At 41.1% G+C, this 23,277-nt stretch overlaps 1 protein-coding gene across 1 annotated transcript in view; it reads left to right on the top strand.

Moving 5' to 3' along the window:
- Positions 1 to 21,841, top strand: part of ubl3 (ubiquitin like 3) — a 30,888-nt gene extending 9,047 nt beyond the window's left edge. Inside the window, exons 2-5 of the mRNA XM_033022849.1 lie at positions 8,763 to 8,871; positions 12,348 to 12,434; positions 17,163 to 17,240; positions 20,211 to 21,841. Coding sequence (XP_032878740.1) covers positions 8,763 to 8,871; positions 12,348 to 12,434; positions 17,163 to 17,240; positions 20,211 to 20,263 — 327 coding nt within the window. The 3' untranslated portion in view covers positions 20,264 to 21,841. The remainder of the gene's footprint in view (positions 1 to 8,762; positions 8,872 to 12,347; positions 12,435 to 17,162; positions 17,241 to 20,210) is intronic.
- The last annotated feature ends 1,436 nt before the right edge of the window (positions 21,842 to 23,277 follow it).

Raw genomic sequence — 23,277 nt, 5'->3', positions numbered from 1 at the left:
CCCCCCCCCCTTTTCTCCTCCCCCCCCATTTTCTCCCCCCCTTTTTCTCCGACTGGTAGTTGTAGAATTCTTGCCTGCTAATTTTTCCTGTACAAAATAACACACATCACTCACAGCACTTTATAGCTGTCTATATTTCAGTTTTTTTCTGGAAGATGCACTAGTTTTGAACCCTATACCAATGTCTCTTGTCTGATTCTCCTATAAGTTCATAATTGCATAGTTTATTTTAATGGAAGGAAAGAAGAAAGTGCCTTTCGGAACATTTCAAAATATTCAGGGTATTTTTTCAGCCAGTATATGTTGTAATGCAGAACATGCAATAGACCGCATGCACAAAACTCCCACAAAGAACAAAGTGATAATGACTAAAAAAGTTCATTAATGAATTAGTACAGCTGCTCCTCGACCTATGATGGGGGTCACGTTCCGATAAACTTATCGTAAACCGAAAATATCGCAAGTCGAAAACGCATTTAATACATTGCGATCACGTTGCCGATCGTTTGTCGATCGTAAAGTCGAAATATCGTAAGTCGAAGCATCGTAAATCGGGGAGCACCTGTATTGACATGTACCTTTCCTGCTCTTTGTCGATTATAGATCTATTGAATCTCTTTGTATCCTTCTGACATAGCTTGCAGGACTTAGATTAAATATCACATTCAAAATATGGCACAGTTGACAAGATAATTTTTCTAAACAGAAGTGTCTGCAGTCTAACAAATTTGGTAACAAGCTGTTCAGAAAAGGGAAGAACGGAAAGTTTGGAGGCTATCTCAGAGAAAGTTTTTTAAGAGATTCGTCATGCCATAATGAAGGGCATGATTTTGCTATTGACGATGGAACAGAAATAGACCAGAATTGGAAAGGTGGCGAGCAAGCAATATCGTGTGGGGCGGGAGGAGATTGGAATACTAGGTTGAATCTTGGCTGTAGAGGAGTTTACATTTGAAAGCTTGAACTGGCAATTTGTTTGCTTGTTTATATGTTTTAGGATGGATTTGTTTATGCTAATTTGCTTATGAGCAGGAAGGGTATTTATAGCAAGGGTTCTCAACCTGGGGTAAATTTGTTGATTCTGGATTTGTACATTTTTTCTCATTGACTGACTGTTTGGTTCAGGTCCATCTGTTCATCATTAGTTCATAAATAAGTGAAATAACATTGTTATGTGCTATTGCTATTAAAATTGCATGGGGTAAACGGGACGAAAAGGGTTGGGAACCCCTGATTTATAGGATGCGGTAATCACTGGCAGCATCAGTATTTGTCACCTAATTGTGGTACCTTGGAAAACCACTACTCACCTCTGGTGATGATACCCCATGTTTATTGTATGGGGAATTTGAGGAATTTAGCTCGATGATGAAGGAATAGCTTGATAGTTCAAATCAAGATGATGTGTAATTTGGAATGACCCTTGGGATGGTGTATAACTTGGAATGAACCATGGGCAAATGCCCATGTCCATGGTGCGTGAGGTTGTAGGCCTGAGTGGTGTAGGAATAGTCAAGGTGAGTAGTTATAGTGCACTTTGAATGGGGTGTCAATCAGTTGAGTTGCTTTGTGCTGTGGAGCTGCTTGCTTGCTTTTGCAGATGCAGCCATTCAGGTAATTGAATAATATTCCCATACAGCCTTGACTGGACTTTGAAAATTATGGATAGGATTTGGTGATTTAGGTTTGCCACAGCATATTCATCTACATGAGCTTTGTATATGTGTGGCTATTCTGATAAGTTTCCAGTCAATGCTAGCCCCTAGGATGTTGGTTTAGATTTTACTGCCTGCAATCTTGGAGAGCTTCATTTTCAGGTTTTGCGATTGGAATTAAACATTATGCAATCATCAGATTAAATTCCCACACTGATCTATAGTTAGAAATTATTATTGATGAAGCAGCAGGAAATGGTTAGGTTGTTGACTCCAATTTTACCAGGTTTCCTCATGCACTACTTGATTAAGTGCTCCATAGATATCAAAGGAAGCCACTTGCTTCTGAACTGAGAAAGATGTTGGTAACACTGAAAATAAACATCGATGAGCAGGTATTTAGAATCAACTCATTGGGTGTTAATTATGGGCCTGTCCCACTTAGGCGACTTTTTAGGCACATGCAGGAGACTATGTGGTTGCCACATGTTCGTGGGTGGTTTAGAAGGAACTGCAGATGCTGGTAACGGTGCCTTCGCTCCATAGATGCTGCTGCACCCGCTGAGTTACTCCAGCACTTTTGTCTACCTTTGCAGGTGGTTGCCGGGTAGTCGCCTTCATGGCCGTGAGGAGTTCCTGCATACTGGGAACTAGTCGAGAATTTTTCAACATGTTAAAAAATTTCTGGTGCTACCAGAATGAAACCGCCATAGAGAGTAGCAAGAATTCTTGTGCCGTAAGTGCAGTGGTAGTCGGTTGCCTGGAGGTCGAAGGTTGTCGTAGGTTCTTGTAGGTTGTAACCGGTGCTGACTGGTGAATTTCATTGGCTCATTGGGGGAAAAAAAAACATAAGCAGTAGTTTTCAGAACCAAGGATAACCGACCGATAATGTTAAATGTCTGCCGAGCTTCACAGCTGTGTATATCTGGCTTCTTAAAAGTCGTCCCCACTCCTTCTCTCCCCCCCCCCCCCCCCCCCCCCCCCCCCCCCCCCCTTCTCCTTCTCCTCCGCCCCCCCCCCCCTTTTAAAGGACTTACGTGACCCTTCCCATACACTATTTCACCATCTTAATTACAGCGCCAACCTTCCTGTTCATCGCGGTGTGTGTCTGTATCATATTGTCTTTGCACCGTGTGAATTTCACTCAGACAGCACTCCCCCCCCCCCCCCCCCCCGCTTGCCCTGTCCCCGCCTGCATAACGGACTGGTGAAGGAAGCAATGTTTGTGTGTTCCACTCTGACAGTTGCAGTTCCAGTCGCCGGTTTTTCAGGCGACTGCCAGCGACTTGGTTAGTTACCTTTTCTTGTGGACCTATGGAGGAATTTGAACATTTGTTGGTATTGTTCAAAGAATTATTTAAAATAACATCTGCTCGGTGCCACTCTTGGCTGACTAGAATGCTGTCAGGTAGTTTCCATTCATAAATAAAACAATTGAGTGTTCTGTTGAGTTGATAAGGAAGGTTTGTAGATTATAAGCTTCTGTACATGTTATTTGTGGCCCTATCGGTTTCCAATTCTACTCGTTTGTTGTGCCCATTTGCCGTAGTTTATCCAATTTCTCATCAGAGGCTGATGATGAGAATTTGAGCCCAAGGGACGTGAGTGCAAACTGCTTTCAGGTCTCATTATGCTTTCCCATCACTGCACTTCAGCATTGCACAACTTTTTATTCATTGATTTCCATTCAGAAGAATCTAACCAACACTGAAAATATAGACAAGTATGCATATTTTGAGGAAAGTTCTATCAAATTGTCCAGGATGGAATGTGAGATTTTACTTTCAGACAAAATGTTTGTTCAGTTTGGTAAAAGAACAGAACAGAAATGAAGCATATTTATTTAAAATTATACTGCTTAATTTAGTACTAGTGTACATCAAATAGTTGAGAATGTGCATCTTACCTGATTTGCACATATTACATCTTTATAATGTTGAGTATAAGCTTATATACTGTGCAAAACCTGTTAATTAAGACAATTCATTTCATAACGGCTTGAGTTATCTGCTGTATGTTGGAAAATAATATAAATGTTAAGTGCAATACAAGAGTGGTGATCATCTAGAGAAGCGCATATTTCACTTTCGGTAATAGAGAATAATCCAACAAAAGACGAGCATCATCCAATCATGTCAGATATTTTCACTAAATGATTAGGTAGTACATGCACTGGAAACTTTGAGGGGCAGATTCAAATGTATTAATTTGAAAGAAAATTTAAATTTAGCATTAGGGTTAATGTCCTAATTTGATGAGGGCATTATTAAACTTGTTGTGTTACATATAACCACCCAACGAGCCAAAATAGCCCACGCCCTATGATTACTCTAGGAAACTGGTGGAAATAGCATCTCATGAAGGGGGGGGGAAAGGGGAGAGGGGGGGGAGGGAGGGGGGGGAGGAGGGGGGGGGGAGAGGAAGAAGGGGAGGAAGAGAAGGGGTGGGGGGAGAGAGACGGGGGGGAGGGGAAGGGGGGGAGAGAGAGGAGGGGGGGGAGGAGAGAAGGGATGAGAAGGGGGGGAGAGAAGCCTTGGGTTGGTAGATTCGAGCATGGTGTAGAGTCTGGTGGGGGGGGGGGGGGATGGGGACGGGGGTTGAGTGGCGAAGGGGGGGTGTGGAGGGATAAGGGAGGGGAGAATGGGAAAGGCCAAAATATGCAGCGACCCCTTTGCCTCAGAATATTCAGCTAGTTGCAACCCCAAAACATACATGATTTATCAAACATGATTTCCTTTCATGAACCACATTGACAGTGTCCAATTCTATTACTTTTTTTTATATAACTCTATCTTCTTGCTTATGGTGTGCACAGCCTAAAGTTGTAGGACAACTTGTTCTATTTGATCTTATTTGATTGTGCACATCGGGTTGATTGCATTCGTCGAAACAGGGCGGACCACGTGAAGGTTGCAATCTTCCGTCCCGATAAAACTATAACCACACCTTAATGATAGTTCCGGGATTTTACGTACTACTGTGTTTTTCCCAGTTTTAAATGTTTGTGCCACCCTCTCCCTTTGGAATGATAAATTCTACTGTAGTTAATCTGACTGAATATTCTGACTCACAGTGACTGACTTCTGGAGGTTTTATCCAATTCTCTTCCCCTTACCCAATGCATTGAACTGTCCAAATCTCAGAATTCAGGTCATTAACTCTGAACCAAAGTTCCTCAAGCTGCAAACAACTGTTGCTGTGGAGTTTAGAAGTGGGTGCTTAATATAGCGTTTGCAGCTATAGCTTCACTGAGACATTCTGCAGGGAGGCAGGCCCTTCATCTTGAGTCTGTACTGGCCATCTAGCACCCATTATTACTCTAATTCTATACTAATCCATGTTATTCTCTCCATATTCCTATCAATTGCCCACCCCCCTCCAGATTCTACCATTCATTTACACACTATGGACAGTTTATAATGGAAAATTAATATACCAACCTGCAGGGAAGTGAGCACCCAGAAGAAACCCACATGTCAAGGGAGAAAATGCAAAGAGAAAGCACCAGGAGTCCTGGATTGAGCCCAGGTCTTTGAAACTGTAAGACACAAGCACCAGTGGCTGTGCTAGTGTGCTGCTGTATATTTGAGCAATTCATTTTTTTTAAATTGCAGTTTGGATTTTTTGTGTGGATGTAATCCTACTGAAAATGCATTGTAGGGAATTAATTATATTTCCCAGGATTTGGTGAGGAGAATTGGAATGAATTTCTGTCACTTAACGAATCCCAAAGAATTTGATTTATTTTCAGTATTTGGTACTCTAGTATTTTATTCTGCCTTTTATAATAACCTTTTAAATTTATGATTGTAATTAATGTGGTAAGCTAGACAGAGTTGAGGAAGCTTTAGTTTGTATTAGGCAGATTTTAAATTGGTTATTTCGTTCAGATAACCTGAAGTAGAAATTCCTTGATAATATTTTTAATACTGAATTACTTTTTTAAATAAGTGCTGCTTCAATGTGATTAACGGCGGATTGAATATAATCTTTATTTTTGTAGAAGGAATTGTGCAAGTAAAGTGTGATAGCCATTATCCCAGGAGGGATAGTCAAATTATTTAAATTTAAATTTATTTAAATTGGAACAAAGCTAGGAAAGGTTTAACTAGGGTAACAGTTCTAGTTTCATTGACATTGTGATCTACATTTTCTCCATGTTATTGGTCTGCTCTTGAAGAGGGTTTTTTTGTCACGTAACAACCCATTATTATTTATTGTTCAAAACTGACAACCCAACACCATATAGCAAGCTTACCCCATATTGTTTCTCGTCATGCTATGTCTATAGGAAATGGGCATCTATTTCATGCACTGTACACCACCCTTGCTTAGATGTTAGAAATGATTTGCTGAAGCTTTACAAAAGGCATTAGTTTTGAATCCACACTGATGTCGCTGAATCAGAAACCCTATTTCATTGAATTCCATTTCAGAGTGAAGTACAATAGAAACATTGCCTTGTCAATGGTGCCATCTTTTGGATGATATGTTGAACTAAAACACCTTCTCTTTTGGATGGTTTAAATAAAAATCTTTGATCATTTTCAAAAAGTGAGAATTGTCCTGGTTGATCATTCTTCAATTAGTGTTACTATAAAATAAATCTTGTTATTGTTTTTAATGGGGTGTGCAATAAGTGTGTGCAAATTGGCTGTAAAATCTCCCAGCAACAATGGCCACATTTTAAATGAACTTTGAAGCAAAATTGAAGCAAAAATCCCTAAATTTATGAAAGATGCTCAGAATATGTAATTTCCCATTAAACATTGTCTTGATTATTTGTCTCAGGAATATCATCTTTAAATGGACTATTTCAAATGTAAATTCTCAGCAATGCTTTGGGGTGTTGAATACTTTTGCAACATAAATATATCAGAGCCATTGTTTATTGAAACCGTGGTAGAGAATGCAGTCTGGACAAAACAAAACACAACACAGCACTAGAAGCAAAAGTTGATCAGTAACACTTTTTAGATTTGAATATTACGTTTTTTTCTCAAATCCCAAATCAAGCACATACTATAAGATATCACAAATATCTGTGTTACTATAAAATAAACCTTGCCATTGCTTTTTATGGGGCATTGATGTGTGCAAATTGGCTGTAAAATTTCTCTGCAACAATGACTTTAGCATTTATTGGACTTTTGGTCAACCATATAGTTATTGTTTTCTTTAATTTAAAATGGTCTGCCTGATTCTGATAAGGTCAACAGCAGGAAAGCAGCAATAAAAGACTGCCACCCCCCCCCCCCCCCCCCGTATTCGCCTGTTACTTGCGAGGCTCTGTCACACTCTGTCTCTCTCTCTCTCTCCCCCTCTCTCTCTCTCCCTCCCCCTCTCTCTCTCCCTCCCCCTCTCTCTCTCCCCCCTCTCTCTCTCTCTCCCTCCCCCCCCGCTCTCTCTCCCTCCCCCCCCTCTCTCTCCCTCCCCCCCCTCTCTCTCTCCCTCCCCCCTCTCTCTCTCCCTCCCCCCCTCTCTCTCTCCCTCCTCTCTCTCTCTCCCTCCCCCCCATCTCTCCCTCCCCCCCTTTATCTCTCCCTCCCCCCCCCCCTCTCTCTCTCCCTCCCCCCCTCTCTCTCTCCCTCCCCCCCCCTCTCTCTCTCCCCCCCATGCCACCCCCCCACAAGCCCACCCCCGCTCCCGCATAACCACACATTGGGGGAACAGACCCAACGGGTCTGCACTTGGTCTAGTATTTATATAAAACCTCAAATGTTGTTCCCTGTGAATTAACAATCTTTATGTTGGTCATAAATGTTTGGAGTTGCAGTTCAAGACATGAGACTGCAGATGCTGGAATCTTTGACCAAAATGAAAAGTGCTGGAGGAACTCGGTGAGTTGGGCAGCATTTTTTGTTACAGCAGATGCTGCCTGGCCTGCTGAGTACCAATAGCAGTTTGTTTTAGAGCTGTAGTTTTCTTGACTGAAATAGTGTATTATAACCTGAGAGTTAGGAAGTCTTCGGTTCAAGGCGCGCTTCAAAGGTTTGTACATGTATTCCAGACTGACTCTTCAATCTGCGCTGAGGGGATTGCACACTCATATTTTCTGCATCTTGGGTAAGATGTTATGTAGGACCCTATCGTGTGTTCTTTATTCTATTGTATGGCTGTATGGTGACCACCCATTTCACTGTACCAACTGGCACATGTGACAAATAAATGTATCTTGTATCTTGTAATCAAGGGCATGTATCCCCTCTTAGAGCAGGGACTGTTTAATGAAAGGTAAGTCATTGATGAACCAACTGAAAATTGTTTAGGACATTACCTTGGAAAAATAGTACAGTCTTGAAATGATTAACCACAGTCATAACAGTTTCGCTTTGTAGAAGGAGATTCAAGGAACTGCAGATGCCGTTTTACAAAATAAGACACAAAGTGATGGAGTGGATCAGTTAGCCTGTCTGAAGAACATGAATAGTCATAACTCTTAATCAGGCAACCTATCTGGAGAACATGAATATGCAACGTTAAGATTGAAGAAGGATCCCCACCCAAAATGTCACCTATCCATGTTGTCCAGAGATGTTGCCTGACCCGCTGAGCTACACCAGCACTTTGTCTTGCAATTGTACTGGAGCAGCTTGGCTGAAGGCATGACTATTCTGGAAGGCATGACTATTCTGAAATGCAAGTCATCAGTAGATGGATGGGATGCTTTCTTCTTCATAATCTTTACTACATCCAGTATTCTCAGCTATTTCTTGATAGAATGTGAAGTGAATTCTAGTGGCTGAAGTCTGACCTCTAATAATGCAATCCAGCTGAACAAGGCTACAAATGTTGTAACCTTGTCTTTGAAAATGATACCCGGAAGTTAATGGTGGTCCTTAAGCACATTTTCCACCAGCTTTTAGAAGTGTGGTTGTATATTCCAGTGGCTGCATTTGCTTTCACATGCTGGACGGAGGTAACTGATCTACGGATTTTTAGCGTTAAATTTGTTTTGGTATATTGGCATAGTGTGGCATTTAGTGACTACTGTTTTTGTTTTGTGATTGATTGGCAGCATTAATTTTGAATGCGTCAACAAATATAGACGAGTATTTAGGTTTTTCTCGGGACCAAAATGAGGTAACACCTTTTCCTTTTGAACAGATTAATTTACGACTCATCTTGGTCAGCGGAAAAACAAAAGAATTTCTATTTTCACCCAATGACTCAGCAGCAGACATCGCCAAACATGTGTATGAAAATTGGCCGATGGGTAAGTAGTTATTTCTGACCTGTGATTTTAATCCATTTTTGAATTTACCTATTTTAGCTTTGCTGCTTTAAATGTTTTAGAATGCCCCAAACATTTCAGAAATTACTTTTTTCTCCCAACTTTCAGTTGTCACCAGTTCAACAGCTCTCTCCACAGTTGCTATACTTCAATATTTGTGTCTTCCAAGCTATTCTTAACTATCTCCCAAACTAAGCATTTGAATATTTGTTCTAATATCTTCCTGTGCTGATCCATGTTTTGTTTGACAGTATTCACTTGATGCATACTGTTATTTTGAAGGTGATGTATAAATGTTGATTTGTTATTGACACACCATTTCTGATTTCATCACTTCTGGCTGTCTGTTTTCCACAGCCTCCAACCTTATCATTTCCCAGCCCTGCACAGCCTGGTTTTACCTTCTCCCCAAAATCCACAAACACTAGTGCTCTGGCAGACCCATAGTTTCTGCTTGCTGCTGTCCCACAGAAATTATTTCCACATACCTTGACTCCATCCTACCTCCCCCCCCCCCTCGGTGCTGCCTCCTGCACCCTTGCAATACTCATGGACTTCATCAACTTCACCACCAATTTTCATCCTGCACTCAAATTTACTTGGGCCATCTCCGACACCTTCCTCCTCTTTCTTGAGCCGTTACAGGAAGTAGACTGTTGACTGATGTCTATTACAAACCCACTGACTCCCACAACTATCTTGACTGCACTGCTTCCCACCCTGCTTTGAAGACTCTATCCCTTACTCCCAATCCCTCCGCCTACCTCTCATCTGCGCCCAAAATTAGATGTTCCATACCAGGACATCTGAGCTTCTCATTCTTTAGGGAACAGGGGTTCCCCTCTCCCATCATAAATGAGGCCCTCACTCGTGACTCCTCGGTACCCCGCAGCTCCGCCCTTGCTACCCCTCCCCCTAGTCGCAATAGAGACAGTCCCCCTAGTCCTCACCTTCCACATTATATCAGCCGTCGCATACAACATAACCCTCCAAAATTTCCGCCACCTCCAACGGGATCCCACCACTAGCCACATTTTCCCATCTCCACCCTTTTCAGCCTTCCGCAGAGACCGTTCCCTCCGCAGCTCCCTGGTTCACTCATCCCTTCCCACCCAAACCACCCCCTCCCCAGGTACCTTCCTCTGAATCCGCAGAAGGTGCAACATCTGTCGCTATATCTCCTCCCCCGACAGTCCTTTCAGGTTAGGCAGAGGTTCACTTGCACCTCCTCCAACCTCATCCACTGTATCTGTTGTTCAAGATGTGGCCTCTCATACATCGGCGAGAACAAACACAGACTGGGCGATCGTTTCACGGAACACCTTAGCTCAGCCCGCCTGAACCTACCTGATCTCCTGGTTGCTGGACACTTTAATTCTCCTTCCCATTCCTACACAGACCATCCTGTCCTGTCTCCTCCATTGTCAGAGTGAGGCTAAACGCAAATTGGAGGAACAGCATCTCATATTTCGCTTGGGCAGCTTACAGCCCAGTGGTATGTTTTGATTTCTCTCATTTCAGGTAGCCCCGGCATTCCCTGTCTCTCTATCCCTCCCCCACCTGTTGGACTAGCTTCTCGTTTTCACCCTACAAACAGCTAACAATGGACTGTTTCCTTTATCATCGTATCTTTTTTGCATATCTTTCTTTCATTGTTCTTTATCTCTCCACATCACTGTCTATATGTCTCGTTTCTTCCCTTATCCCTATCCAGTCTGAGGAAGGTGTCTAGATCCGAAACGTCACCCATTCCTTCTCTCCAAAGACGCTGCTTGTCCTGCTTAGTTACCCCATCTTTTTGTGTCTATCTACGGTTTAAACCAGCATCTGCAGATCCTTCTTACGCATTAGGAGCTGAGATTAACTCGCCAAGTGTAGTCAAAATGGTGGGTTTAAAGTAGCAACTTAAAAGTAGAAAAGGAGAAGGACATTGGGGTGGGAATTTTGAATCTTAGAGTTCTGGCAGCTAAAGGTACAGCTGCCACTGCTGTCAACAATTAAATCCCAGAATGTTCTGTAGGTAGATTTCGTGATGTTTAGGTGCCTTGAAAGATTGCACGGCTGGAGGGAGATGATAAATGGTGAGGCAAGACCATGAGGGGATTTGAATTCAAGAATGAAGATTTCATTCTTGGGTGTTATTTAACTGAGAACCTTTGTCCTCACCTGTGTCCACCTATTAGCTGGCACGCTGTGACCAGCTCTGCTCTATTCCAGCTTTTTCCCAAGTTTATGGGGAAAAGTAAAAAGAATGTTAGCCATGAATGCAGTGGAAAAGCTAAGTTCATAAGTTATTAATGCATGGATAAGATTTTTGCTGCAGTAGAGCTGTGGTAGGCTGGAGCTGGGAAATAAATGATCACAGGGATGTCATGGATACATTGTAACCCAACGTGGCAAATTATGTAAACCATAACACCAGGATAGGAATCAGTTTGCATCAAAACAGTGCTGGAGGAACTCAGCAGATCAGGTAGCTTCTGTGGCGGGAAGAGACAGGTGACTTTTCAGGTGACTACTCTGATTGTAATTGATGATATTGTTTGGTTTTGGACAGTTTCTCAGGAAATGATAGATTTGGTGGCTAAAGCCAGATTTTGTGCCACTGACTGGTTTTGTTTAATTTAGCCATACAGCATGGAAACGGGCTCTTCGGCCCACCAAGCCGTCACCGCCCAATAATCACCCGGTTACACTAGTGGCAATTTACAGAAGCCAACAAACCTGCACATCTTTGGAAGGTGGGAAGAAACCCGAGACCCAGAGAAAACCCATGCAGGGAGAACGTACAAACTCCGTATATCCAACGCCCATAGTCAGGATTGTACCCAGATCTCTGCCTCTAGGACAGCAATTCTACCGCTGTGCCACTGAAGAAATTTCTGTTCATCTGCAGAATAGTCTGACACATGTGGTTCAGTGAGATGGTCAGGGGAATTAATGGTGAGGTAAAGTGCGGACCCATCAAAGAGAATATTATGTCATGTTTTATGGTGATGCTCCTGAGTGGCTACATATACAAGTCTGGACCAGCTTATGAATATATGAATTGTGTGCAGCAAACTCATGGGAACAAAGGTTATGCAAGCTCAGTGGAACATGACCTGCAGATGCATATTGCAGGCTGAGGGAACAGTGAGGAATACCCTTTCGGACCCGAAACATCGCTCATTCCTTCTTTCCAGAGATGCTGCCTGTTCTGCTGAGTTACTCCAGCTTTTTATGTCTATATTCGGTTTAAACCAGCACCTGCAGTTCCTTCCTACATAGTTGAACAGGATGCTATGGTCAGTCATATCAGACAGAAGCAGAAGACTAGTTGTTGACAAGATCATGAAAGGACCTAGGGCACAATCATAAAATACTTCCGCCTGGACTGTCTCAGTACAAGGATGGTGATGGAATTTTTTATTTTTTTTTAATCTCTTAAATTTAAGATTACCATTTTTGTCTTTAAGATTGGGAAGATGAATTGGTCAGCAGCCCAAGTATTCTTAGGCTCATCTACCAAGGGAGATTTCTCCATGGAAATGTCACTCTAGGAGGTAAGAAATCTAATCTACTAAATAGCATGCAAGAAGGTTGAAGATTAGCAGCAGATCACATATCATAGCTGAAAATTCTTCATTACTGTCATGCTTGTAGTCAGTGTAAATGTCCAGTATTTAAGTAGTTTCAATTTAAATATTCATTTTTAATCATGAATTGATGTTTTGAGATATTTGATTACCTTCAATAGATATACATTATTTTTCCTCTTGCATGTAGAAGTCTTTAGAATGTTTGTTTCTACCTCCTCTTCCACTGTTGTCCAATAACAACACAATGTATCAATTCCAATATAATGAAAAATCCTGAGGGCTCAGAAGGCATGTGATAAAGCTAAGTACTGCTACCATCTAATGCTTTTTCTCTGGCATCCCATTTTCATTATTCTACATTTGTTACCTTGAAGAATTAACAATGGGATTAATTTATGAATCCCTTAAAATATTTAAATTCATCCACTATCATCAAGTAAATAATCGTAGCCTGTTGACCTGAATGCTTAGCTGAGATCGTTACATAGAACTTTGTTCCAACAAATATTGTTAAGCTAGTTCATTCAACTTTCTCAGTAGAAAATCTCCAACGTAACCTCTTCTTACATTCATCTCCTTGGCTGTTTACTCGTGCTTTAACCTGCTCAATGTGCATCTCATTCAGCCCTGTTTTAGTTTAGAGATACAGCATGGAAACAGGCCTTTCCACCCACCATGTTCACACTGCCCATCAATCAGCCATTCACACTAGTTCTCTGTATTCCCACTTTCCCCTTCCACTGTCTACACACGAGGGCCAATTAACCTACAAACTGTCAAGTCTTTGAGATGGGGGAGGAAACCAGAGCACCGGTAGGAAACTACACGTTCACAGGGAGAATATGCAAACTCCATGCAGACAACACTCGAGATCGAACCCGGGTCTCTGCTGTGAGGCAGCAACTCTACAAGCTGCACCATTGTGCTGCCGTGAGCTATATTTCAAAGTGTCATTAAGTCCACCACCAAGACAAATCTATTTCCACATCAACAAAATAGCTTGTTATTCTTCTCGTTGCATAAATTTGTTTCTCTGATGCATCAGTGGCCATTATATCCAATGTACATAAGCCAATTCTGAGCACCTGCCTGCATTGTCCCACATGTCAGCAATATGCCACCTCTCACTTTGCCATCCATCATTGCCACTCAATTAATTTCAGAATTGCTTGGTATTGAATTTATTTGATCTCACTCCATTCTGTCATGCCACATTTCTTCACTTCCATATCTCAATTCACACCCCAACTCAAATTTTCGTCATATTTCAATCACGGTCATTTTAGGGAAAAGATTAACTACTAAGTTAAATCATTGTTTGCTTCTCACTAATAATTTCCTGTCTCATACCAGATTCATGGTTGCTTATGACTGTACAGAAGATGGTCATTTAGCCCATTGATCCTACGTTTGGTCCCCGCAGAGAATAAGCTCCACCCCCTTCTATGCTTGCATCTTCTCTCACATCTATCAATTCTCCTTTTATCAGCCACTTATCCATACAATGGAGTAACAAACCATAACATAGCCCATTATACATCAGTGCATCTTTGGGATGTCAGAGGAAACTGGAGCATACAATATAAAAACACACAGTGAAAGGGAGAATATGCAAACTACAGTGTCAGAAGTCTGGATGACCAGGATCCATGTAGCTGTCCAGTGGCAAGACTAGCTGCTGTGCCACTTTTTACGCCCTGTTCCTCTTTCCCTCAGTTAATCCTTTGCCTCTGTGTATTTGCCTTTCTTCCTCTATCTCTCTGCAACTTTCAGATTTTCTGTCCCTCTCCCAGATGTCTTTCTCATTCTCTCTCTCTCTCTCTCTCTCTCTCTCTCTCTCTCTCTCTCTCTCTCTCTCTCTCTCTCTCTCTAATGCTATTCTGGTCTCACCCCAATTCTCTTAATGTTTTTCTGTCTATCTCTCTCTCTGTATCTATCTTGTGATCTTTTCCCTTCTCCCTCTCCATTTTTAAAATTTGTTTACCTCTCATTCCCCCCTTCAGTTTTTCTGTCTTTCTCGCTGTCTTGCTTTTAACCTCCATTTGATTCTCTCACTCCATTTCACTTTGAGCCTGCCCTTGTCTGTGCATATTTTCTCTGCTTATCTGCTTGTCTCTCTTTCCACCCTGTCTCTGCCCTCATTGGGCTTCGTGCTTCACTCTGCCTTTGTCTCTTCCTCTGCCCATCATGTGTTAACATCCAATACATATAGCATAAGTACATAGAGCAACAGATGATTTAGCTGTAGCTTGCATCTGTATGTTGCTCTCTGAATTTCTGCTCGTATTTTTTCTGCCTCTAATTTTCTCTCTCCTTCATTTCTCGCTCTATGCTGTTTATAGTGTGCAATGTGTGCAAAGTGGACTTGTATGTTTGCAAGCACATTGTCTCTCCTCTCATATCTCTCTTCTGCTTTTGTGTATGATCTCATATTTCTGCTTCTCTTTATGACTGGTTTTCCTTAGGTTTTGTTCCTCGCACCTCCTAGCATCAATAACTTCCTGCTCTACACTTATTTTGCGTTTCTTTCTCTCTCTTTTACATTCAGGAAGTTTTTATTCACATTTTTTGGCTGCTGGGATGGAACATTATACTAATATTTATGGAATATACAAACAGTGTAATGCAACATTTTAGGAATGGTGATCTGCAATCAATGTGGCTCTGGGCGTGCATGTGCACACATTTATGGTGCATCAGGGTGAGAGAGTCTCCCACAATGAGTCATCAGCCCTTCATACTTGAGTATCCTCTACGCCGCCTCCTGCCCTCCCTCAGAACACCCTCCTACCCTTCCATCTCCTCTCCAGCCCACATTCTCAGCCACAACTTTTGCTCTGATCCCCATGGTATTCTATCTTCATTCCCAGTTCCCACAATAGGTATCTTGGTTATCTCCCAAGATACCTGGCCTCATTCTCACAGTGCTGTATCTAGCAATGTTACAAAATTTTGAGATTTAAAAAATCAAGTCTTCAATTTATCCCATCAGATAAAGCATAAAAATAAGTTTAATTTGACACCTAATTCACCTTCATATCTTCAGTATTAAAATAGTTATGGCCATTTTCATACTCGGAAATTAGCATCTTGTGTTCCCTATTGCTTTTCCATTGACAACATAAAAGCTGTGATCGAGGACAGTCAAAAGCCCATAACCTTTTTAAAAATTAAGAGAACTGAATGAAATTTTCAGCTATTGTAGAATGAAGTATTCTGAGACAAATATGAAACAATCTTACTTGGATGACCTGAAATTAAAGCATATAATTAGTTAGTTACCTAATTGTAGCTAATTACAAAATTCAATTACTAGATCTAAACATCTATCCATTTCTTAAGAAAAGGTTTAACATTTTCAAATAGCCTAAGTATCCAAATAACATTCACACAAGAATTCACAATATATCATGATTTTTAAATCTCATTGTTATGAATTTATGGGTCAAATGGAAGGAATTTAGTGTTTAATTCCCGTAAATTAATGGGCATTTAAATCTTGCGAGTGAGATTTTGTGGAACTCGATCGTTTGGAATGTTGCGGTTGTGGTGAATTTGAAGTAATCCTAAAAAGCAAGTTTATATGTAAAATAAACGACTTGCCTTGTGTTTTGTCCCCTACGTGAGATCCGTCCCGTTGACGGCGTTAGTAGCTTTTTTATTTTACTCCAGGGATTAAATTGTCCCGCGATTTAAAAAAAATAATTTCGGAGAACGCAAGTCAGATTGCATTATTCTTCAGCAGCTTAACAGCCTAATAAAGATCGACTCCGACAGGCAGGAGAAAAGGGCATTTTAATCCCGGCCCCCCCCCCCCCCCCCCCCCCCCCCAAAAGGCGCCAAAGTCATGCACATGGCCGCTGAAGGTAAGTATTGTAACATACCTACTGTATCCACTTAGCCACAATTGCCAGCCAATAGACAATAGATGCAGGAGTAGGCCATTTGGCCCTTAAGCCAGCACCGTCATTCAATGTGATCATGGCTGATCATCCCCAATCAGTACCCCGTTCCTGCCTTCTCCTCATATCCCCTGACTGCGCTATTTTTAAGAGCCCTATCTAGCTCTCTCTTGAAAGCATCCAGAGAACCTATCTCCACCGCCCTCTGAGCCACACTTGATCCTCCTCAATTCTGTGTATAACCATGCCTTGTCTAGGAACTTGCCCTACTACTCAGCTGTTCTCGTCCCTGGGTTAAAGGCAGCCTAGTTAAAGGTACTGTGGGTATGTGGGATTTGCAGTAAAAAAGGTTTGCCGGGGTCATTACTCTGAGCCAAGGCTGTGTTTCATCCTTCCCTTCTACCCTAGTTCTGTCACTATTGACAGAGCAGTTACATTGACTTTCAATTGAACCATGATGAAATTCTGCATCACTAACAGTCTGGGCAGAAGGTTGGGATGTCTTCTGGTCAATGTATTGGAGATGTATACTAGACATTTGTTATCTGTCCCTTGTCAGTTAAAAAATGAACGTTAATAATATATTAATTTAAAAACATAGTCCCAGAATGACTGAGCGTTCAGAAAAGTTATGTTATGCAGTGGAAGATGTGTGAATAAAATTCCTTCAGAATACTTGTATTGTTTGAATAAATTGATTCCCTTTTACCTTTTTAATCAATTGTATTTTTAAAGGACATTATGGAGATTTGAGATTATTTGATTATCATGGACAATGTTATATTTACAGCATTAAAGCTTCCACTTGGCAAAACTACTGTGATGCATTTGGTTGCAAGAGAAACTTTGCCAGAGCCAAATTCCCAGGGTAAGGACTATTCAGCACCATCTTTTTTAAGTAAACAGTTCATAATTTACTGAAAACAACAATGGAACAAAATATATATATTTTTAATTTGTTTTTTGGTACTTTTATTGGTAGATGTGGGAGGCCTCTTTCTGGTGATACAAAGGATGCCATGACATGTTTCAAGGAAGTCAGGCATCCTGACAAATTACCTGTAGCTGACAGCACAGAAACAGATTATATGGTTATTTAAAATTGTGGTTATCTGTGACAATGCTTACTTGCAGTGCACAAATTACCTGTCCTATTCCGGTAATGCCATAGATTTTATTTCCTAAAAGTGTTTGCAACCTAATTTTTAAAATGCCGTATTTCCTGGCAATGAAGACGCACCTGCGTTGAAGACGCACTCCCATTTTGAGTTGCTAAATTTTGAAAAAAGGCTGGCGGGACAGGATCAAGGGGTTGGTTTAGTCCAAGGGTCGGCAACTTTTTTTTTTGCTTAGGGGCCAGGACCCATGTTTGTGAGCGGATGGCAGGCCACATCTATCGCCATAGTTAATAAATGGAGGTAATAATACATACTAACTAAATTAGTAATTAGTAATAATACATAAATTAGTAATAATACATACTAATAATACATAGTTTTCACGTGTTTTTCAATTAGTTTTCTGCAGTTTCCAGATCCCTCGCGTCCCCGAGACTGGCTGCAGTTCCCAAATCCCTGGCGTCCCCGGGACTAGCTGTAGCTCCCAGGTCACCTGCGAGCCCCGGGTCTAGCTGCAGTTCAGCTGTCCGGTCCTGGCGACCGCTTGCAGCCACCCAAGCTACTGAGTGAGTTGCTGGCAAGATCCCCAACCCCCTCCTTCTCAACGCTCCTGCCCTCCCCGTAACTTTAACCCCTGGAGGCCCAGCCGTGCTGACCCGGGCCAGACTCAGGACACGCTGTGGAAAGAACTCTCTTTCCCCAGCCCCCCCCCCCAGCGGTGCTGTCCTTTTACAGCCGCTGTACTGAGGGGTAGCCAAGTCTATCTTTCTGGCAGACAGGAAACAAAGAATAGGGATTAACGGGTCCCTTTCAGAATGGCAGGCAGTGACTAGCGGGGTACCGCAAGGCTCGGTGCTGGGACCGCAGCTATTTACAATATACATCAATGATTTGGATGAAGGGATTCAAAGTAACATTAGCAAATTTGCAGATGACACAAAGCTGGGTGGCAGTGTGAACTGTGAGGAAGATGCTATAAGAATGCAGGGTGACTTGGACAGATTGGGGGAGTGGGCAGAAGCATGCCAGATGAAGTTTAATGCAGATAAATGTGAGGTTATCCACTTTGGTAGCAAAAACAGGAAGGCAGATTACTATCTAAATGGCGTCAAGTTGGGAAAAGGGGGAGTACAATGGGATATGGGGGTCCTTGTTCATCAGTCTATGAAAGTAAGCATGCAGGTACAGCAGGCAGTGAAGAAAACTAATGGCATGTTGGCCTTTATAACAAGAGGAATCGAATATAGGAACAAAGAGGTCCTTCTGCAGTTGTACAGAGCCCTAGTGAGACCACGCCTGGAGAATCGTGTGCAGTTTTGGTCCCCTAATTTGAGGAAGGCCATTCTTGCTATTGAGGGAGTGCAGCGTAGGTTTACAAGGTTAATTCCCGGGATGGCGGGATTGTCATATGCTGAGAGAATGGAGCAGCTGGGCTTGTACACTCTGGAGTTTAGAAGGATGAGAGGGCATCTCATTGAAACATAAAAGATTGTTAAGGGTTTGGACAAGCTAGAGGCAGGAAACATGTTCCTGATGTTGGGGGAGTCCAGAACCAGGAGCCACAGTTTAAAAATAAAGAGTAAGCCATTTAGAATGGAGACGAGGAAAAACTTTTTCTCAAAGAGAGTGGTGAGTCTGTGGAATTCTCTGCCTCAGAGGGCGGTGAAGGCAGGTTCTGTAGATGCTTTCAAGAGAGCTAGATAGGGCTCTTAAAAATAGTCTGGGGATATGGGGAGAAGGCAGGAACGGGGTACTGATTAGGGATGATCAGACATGATCACATTGAATGGCGGTGCTGGCTCGAAGGGCCAAATTGCCTACTCCTGCACCTATTGTCTATCATCTATTGTCTATTGGCTTACAATCTAACCTTCAGCCTCCAAGCCATATGTAAATTTTCACACCTTATTTTAAGGTAAAAAATAGCGTCTTCATTGCCGGTAAAATACGGTAGATAAGAAATAGGGTTCATTATTATTTCAATTGATATATCAGTTTGGTTGAGGGATAGAGAAGAGCCCTTTGGCTCATCGAGTCCAGGCCAACCGCTGAACCTATTCACCATATTATCCCATCTTTGCATCAGCTTCCTACAAACTAGGTGCAATATCACAGAGGCCAATTAACCTACAAAGATGTGTGAGGAAACTGGCGCATTTGGAGAAAATCCACATGGTCACAGGGAGGACGTGCAAACTGCTCACAGACGGCACCCGAGGTCAGGATCCAATCCGCCTCTGTCTCTGAAAGGCAGCAGCTTTGCCACTGTGTTGCCCTGTTTGAAAAAGCTTTCCTGCCACTCATTGCAGAGCAGTAAGACATTAATTCCATGACTTCCCCAGATACCTAAATAGTTAAAATGTAGAATCACAGAACTACACATTCTGGTTTTCAAAAAAGACACGGTGCTGGAGTAACACAGCGGGTCAGGCAGTTTCTCTGGGGAATATGGAAAGGTGATGTTTTGGGTCAGGACCCTTCGCCTCAATAGTTAGATGGGAAGCTGCAAAAAAGAAGGTAACTATTTTAAGAGTGAGCAATGGCATGTTTTTTTTAAAATAAGTCATCTGTAATTAATTCAAAGCTGTCTCCAGCCTGTTCTGACAGTACGGAATTGTGTGGTGTTCTTTACTCAGTGGGGAATGTGTAAAAATGAAAACCTTTCAGGGACAAAATGAAACAAACATCTTCTCACCAAAATTTTTATTTAATGTCTCTAGGTCAAAGGAACCGTGAAAAGACTGGAGAGAGCAATTGTTGTGTCATTCTGTAAATACTTCCACTTATTTCTGCTAACCGTGGTATAATATAGTCCTTGTCTTTCATGCTGCTGGTACAAAAAAAAATAACATTGCTTCAAGAACTCTTTTTAAAAACAAATCTGTCCATGAAAACGATATTTAAAAACTGGAGCATTTCTGTTTTTAAAGCAGTTCTGTTACCATGATCATTTTTGTTAATGTTCCATTACTTCCTCTAAAGCCTTCTAGTTTCTATTTATTTCTATATATAAGGACAGGCAGAATTAAACTGAAGATTTTTTACACCACTGAACCCATGCTATAACCATGCTCTGCAGAATTAACGATACATTTGTATCAGTGCTTTTAAAAAAAAATTACTTTTTAACCCAAGCATTTCTTGGAGGAAATATGCACTGCGGATTGCAGTGTTAATGTTGCCTTGTTGACCAGATGATGAAGCCAGACTTAAATATTAAATTTCAGTAAGGACATGGCAGTTAGTTGTGAATTAATACAAATTCCACAAACTCTGAACAACCTGCAAATTTCATAATTATTAAAATATCGGTAAATTTAAGAATTAGGTTATGGAAGTGGATGTGCCTGTATTTTGATGAGAGTTTATAGATTTGATTTCAAAGATTCTCTCTCTATGCACTGCAATATGTTAACATTGCCTACAAAGGCATATTTTGTTGCACAAAGCATTTTGTAGCCTTGATGAGAGAGGATGAAGCTTTGTTCAAGCTTTTCTCTTTCTTACTGCTGAATATCATTTACTGTATTTGTGGTAGAAAGTTCTATTAATCATCTTGTCTCTATCAATAATGTTTTTGTCTTATGTCTTACTGTTGACTGGATATTTCTAACCTGTCTCAAACTTCAAACTTCTTAACCATAAACTATTTTAGTAGATGTATTAATTTGCATTTCTGTATTTAGTGCTTGCAATTGTGCAAAAGATGGGGAAACTGAAGTATCAATTGGCCCATATTTGTTCTGGAAGTAGGCCTTCCCCTTCCTTTTGTAGAAAATTACAAATGATATGCTAATTAAAATCTAGAGAATTTGCACAGCACTGAAGCATGAGCTACTTTCATCTGAATCTGTAAAAAAAAAAAAAAAGTTTTTATATTTTTCGGTGGGGGAGGTTATTTCTTCCCAGCTGAATTACAAATGTGTAGAATATATTTAATAAGAATCTTATACAGTACTGAGAATAGAACTTATTAACAAGCATAGATTTCCTTGTAGTATAACAGAATATACCAATGTAAGTAACATTAGCAGCTTTAAAATGTTGCAGGTTGACTGTGTTCTATATCTAATAGATGCATCTTCCCAGGTTGAACTCAATGGTATATAATAGTTTTACAGATTGTAGGCATGGTATCTTAATTGATTTTATTTTTTTCCCTTTATCTGTTTATTGCTTTTAATATGCTTTACATGCTATGGTTCTTACAAAATATTGTTCATATTGATCAGGATAAAATTTGTATAGAGCTAAGTTTTGCAATGATTGTAAATATCACTGAACATTTTCTTTCTGCAACCTGTACTGATAGATTACTCCTGTAAACTAAATAAAATATTGCAATTCATGATTGATTCTAATGTCCATTATTTTTATTTTGTATAGTTAGTTTCTTGTTAACTTATTGATTAGGTTACAATTTATGTAAGATTGTTTATATGTCACAGCTGTAGCTGCAGAGAGATGTGTATGAAATGTCCACTCTACATCCCTGCTATTATAATTTGCCTTATCCTCAACGTCAGATTGTCTCCTAATCCTCCATTGTGGTCATTTCTTTTCCTATACAAGTTTTCTTTCACTATGTTGCATCAGCACATCTATTTTATCGGCTGCTGAAGCACTTGTCCATTTTATCCCGCATGATAATTGAAATATTCCTCTCGTCCTGCTCCTCTCTATGATCCTTCATGCGATTCAATTGATCTGAAGATGCTGTCTGTATCCAAACTTGCATCGTCCTGTGCACCATCACCTGCATTGACTCCTGGTTTGACAACTTGATTTGAAATTTTCTTTTAAAATCCTTCCTTGGTCTTGCCCACTCCTACCACTAACTATATCCAGACATAAAATACTCAGATCTCTCTACTCTTTTTACACAATTTCAATTGCTTCACAATTGGTAACTCTGCCTTCAACATTTTGCAATCTAGACTCTGAAATTATTTCCACCAGCTTCACTATTTTGCTACATATACCAATGTCTCTCCTCAAGCTTTCAGTTACCCGAGCTAATACCCTTATTAAATTCTGTACAAAATCTTGTTGAATATTACTTTCAAGGATGGTAGGAGTCAGTTAAGATAGCTGAATTGAAGCCAAAGATTAGATCTTATGTAACCTTGTTGAAAGATGTAACAGGTTTGATGTTACCTACTCCTTCCAGTGTTATGGCTTATAGTAACAAAATTAAGCTTGTAGTCTCCAGTTTTAGATTTCTCCACTTGAAAATATCTCGGGCTACAATAAAGTCTGTTCATTTATTTTTCTAATAGTAGTGCCCACTGTGTTCTGATACCATTCCTGCCAAGAGTGTTTAATTGACATATGTACCGGAAATAGACAATAGGCAATAGGTGCAGGAGTAGGCCATTTGGCCCTTCGAGCCAGCACCGCCATTCAATGTGATCATGGCTGATCATCCCCAATCAGTACCCCGTTCCTGCCTTCTCCCCATATCCCCTGACTCCGCTACTTTTAAGAGCCCTATCTAGCTCTCTCTTGAAAGCATCCTGAGAACCTGCCTCCACTGCCCTCTGAGGCAGAGAATTCCACAGACTCACCATTCTCTGTGAGAAAAAGTGTTTCCTCGTCTCTGTTCTAAATGGCTTACTCCTTATTCTTAAACTATGGCCCCTGGTTCTAGACTTCCCCAACATCGGGAACACTTTTCCTGCCTCTAGCGTGTCCAAGTCCTTAACAATCTTGTATGTTTCCATGAGATCCTCTCTCATCCTTCTAAACTCCAGAGTGTACAAGCCCAGCTGCTCCATTCTCTCAGCC

Source organism: Amblyraja radiata, chromosome 6 (assembly GCF_010909765.2).
Source record: "Amblyraja radiata isolate CabotCenter1 chromosome 6, sAmbRad1.1.pri, whole genome shotgun sequence".
Lineage (NCBI taxonomy): Eukaryota > Metazoa > Chordata > Chondrichthyes > Rajiformes > Rajidae > Amblyraja > Amblyraja radiata.
Note: the sequence above shows the minus strand (reverse complement) of the source record. Positions and strands in the feature narration are given on the sequence as shown.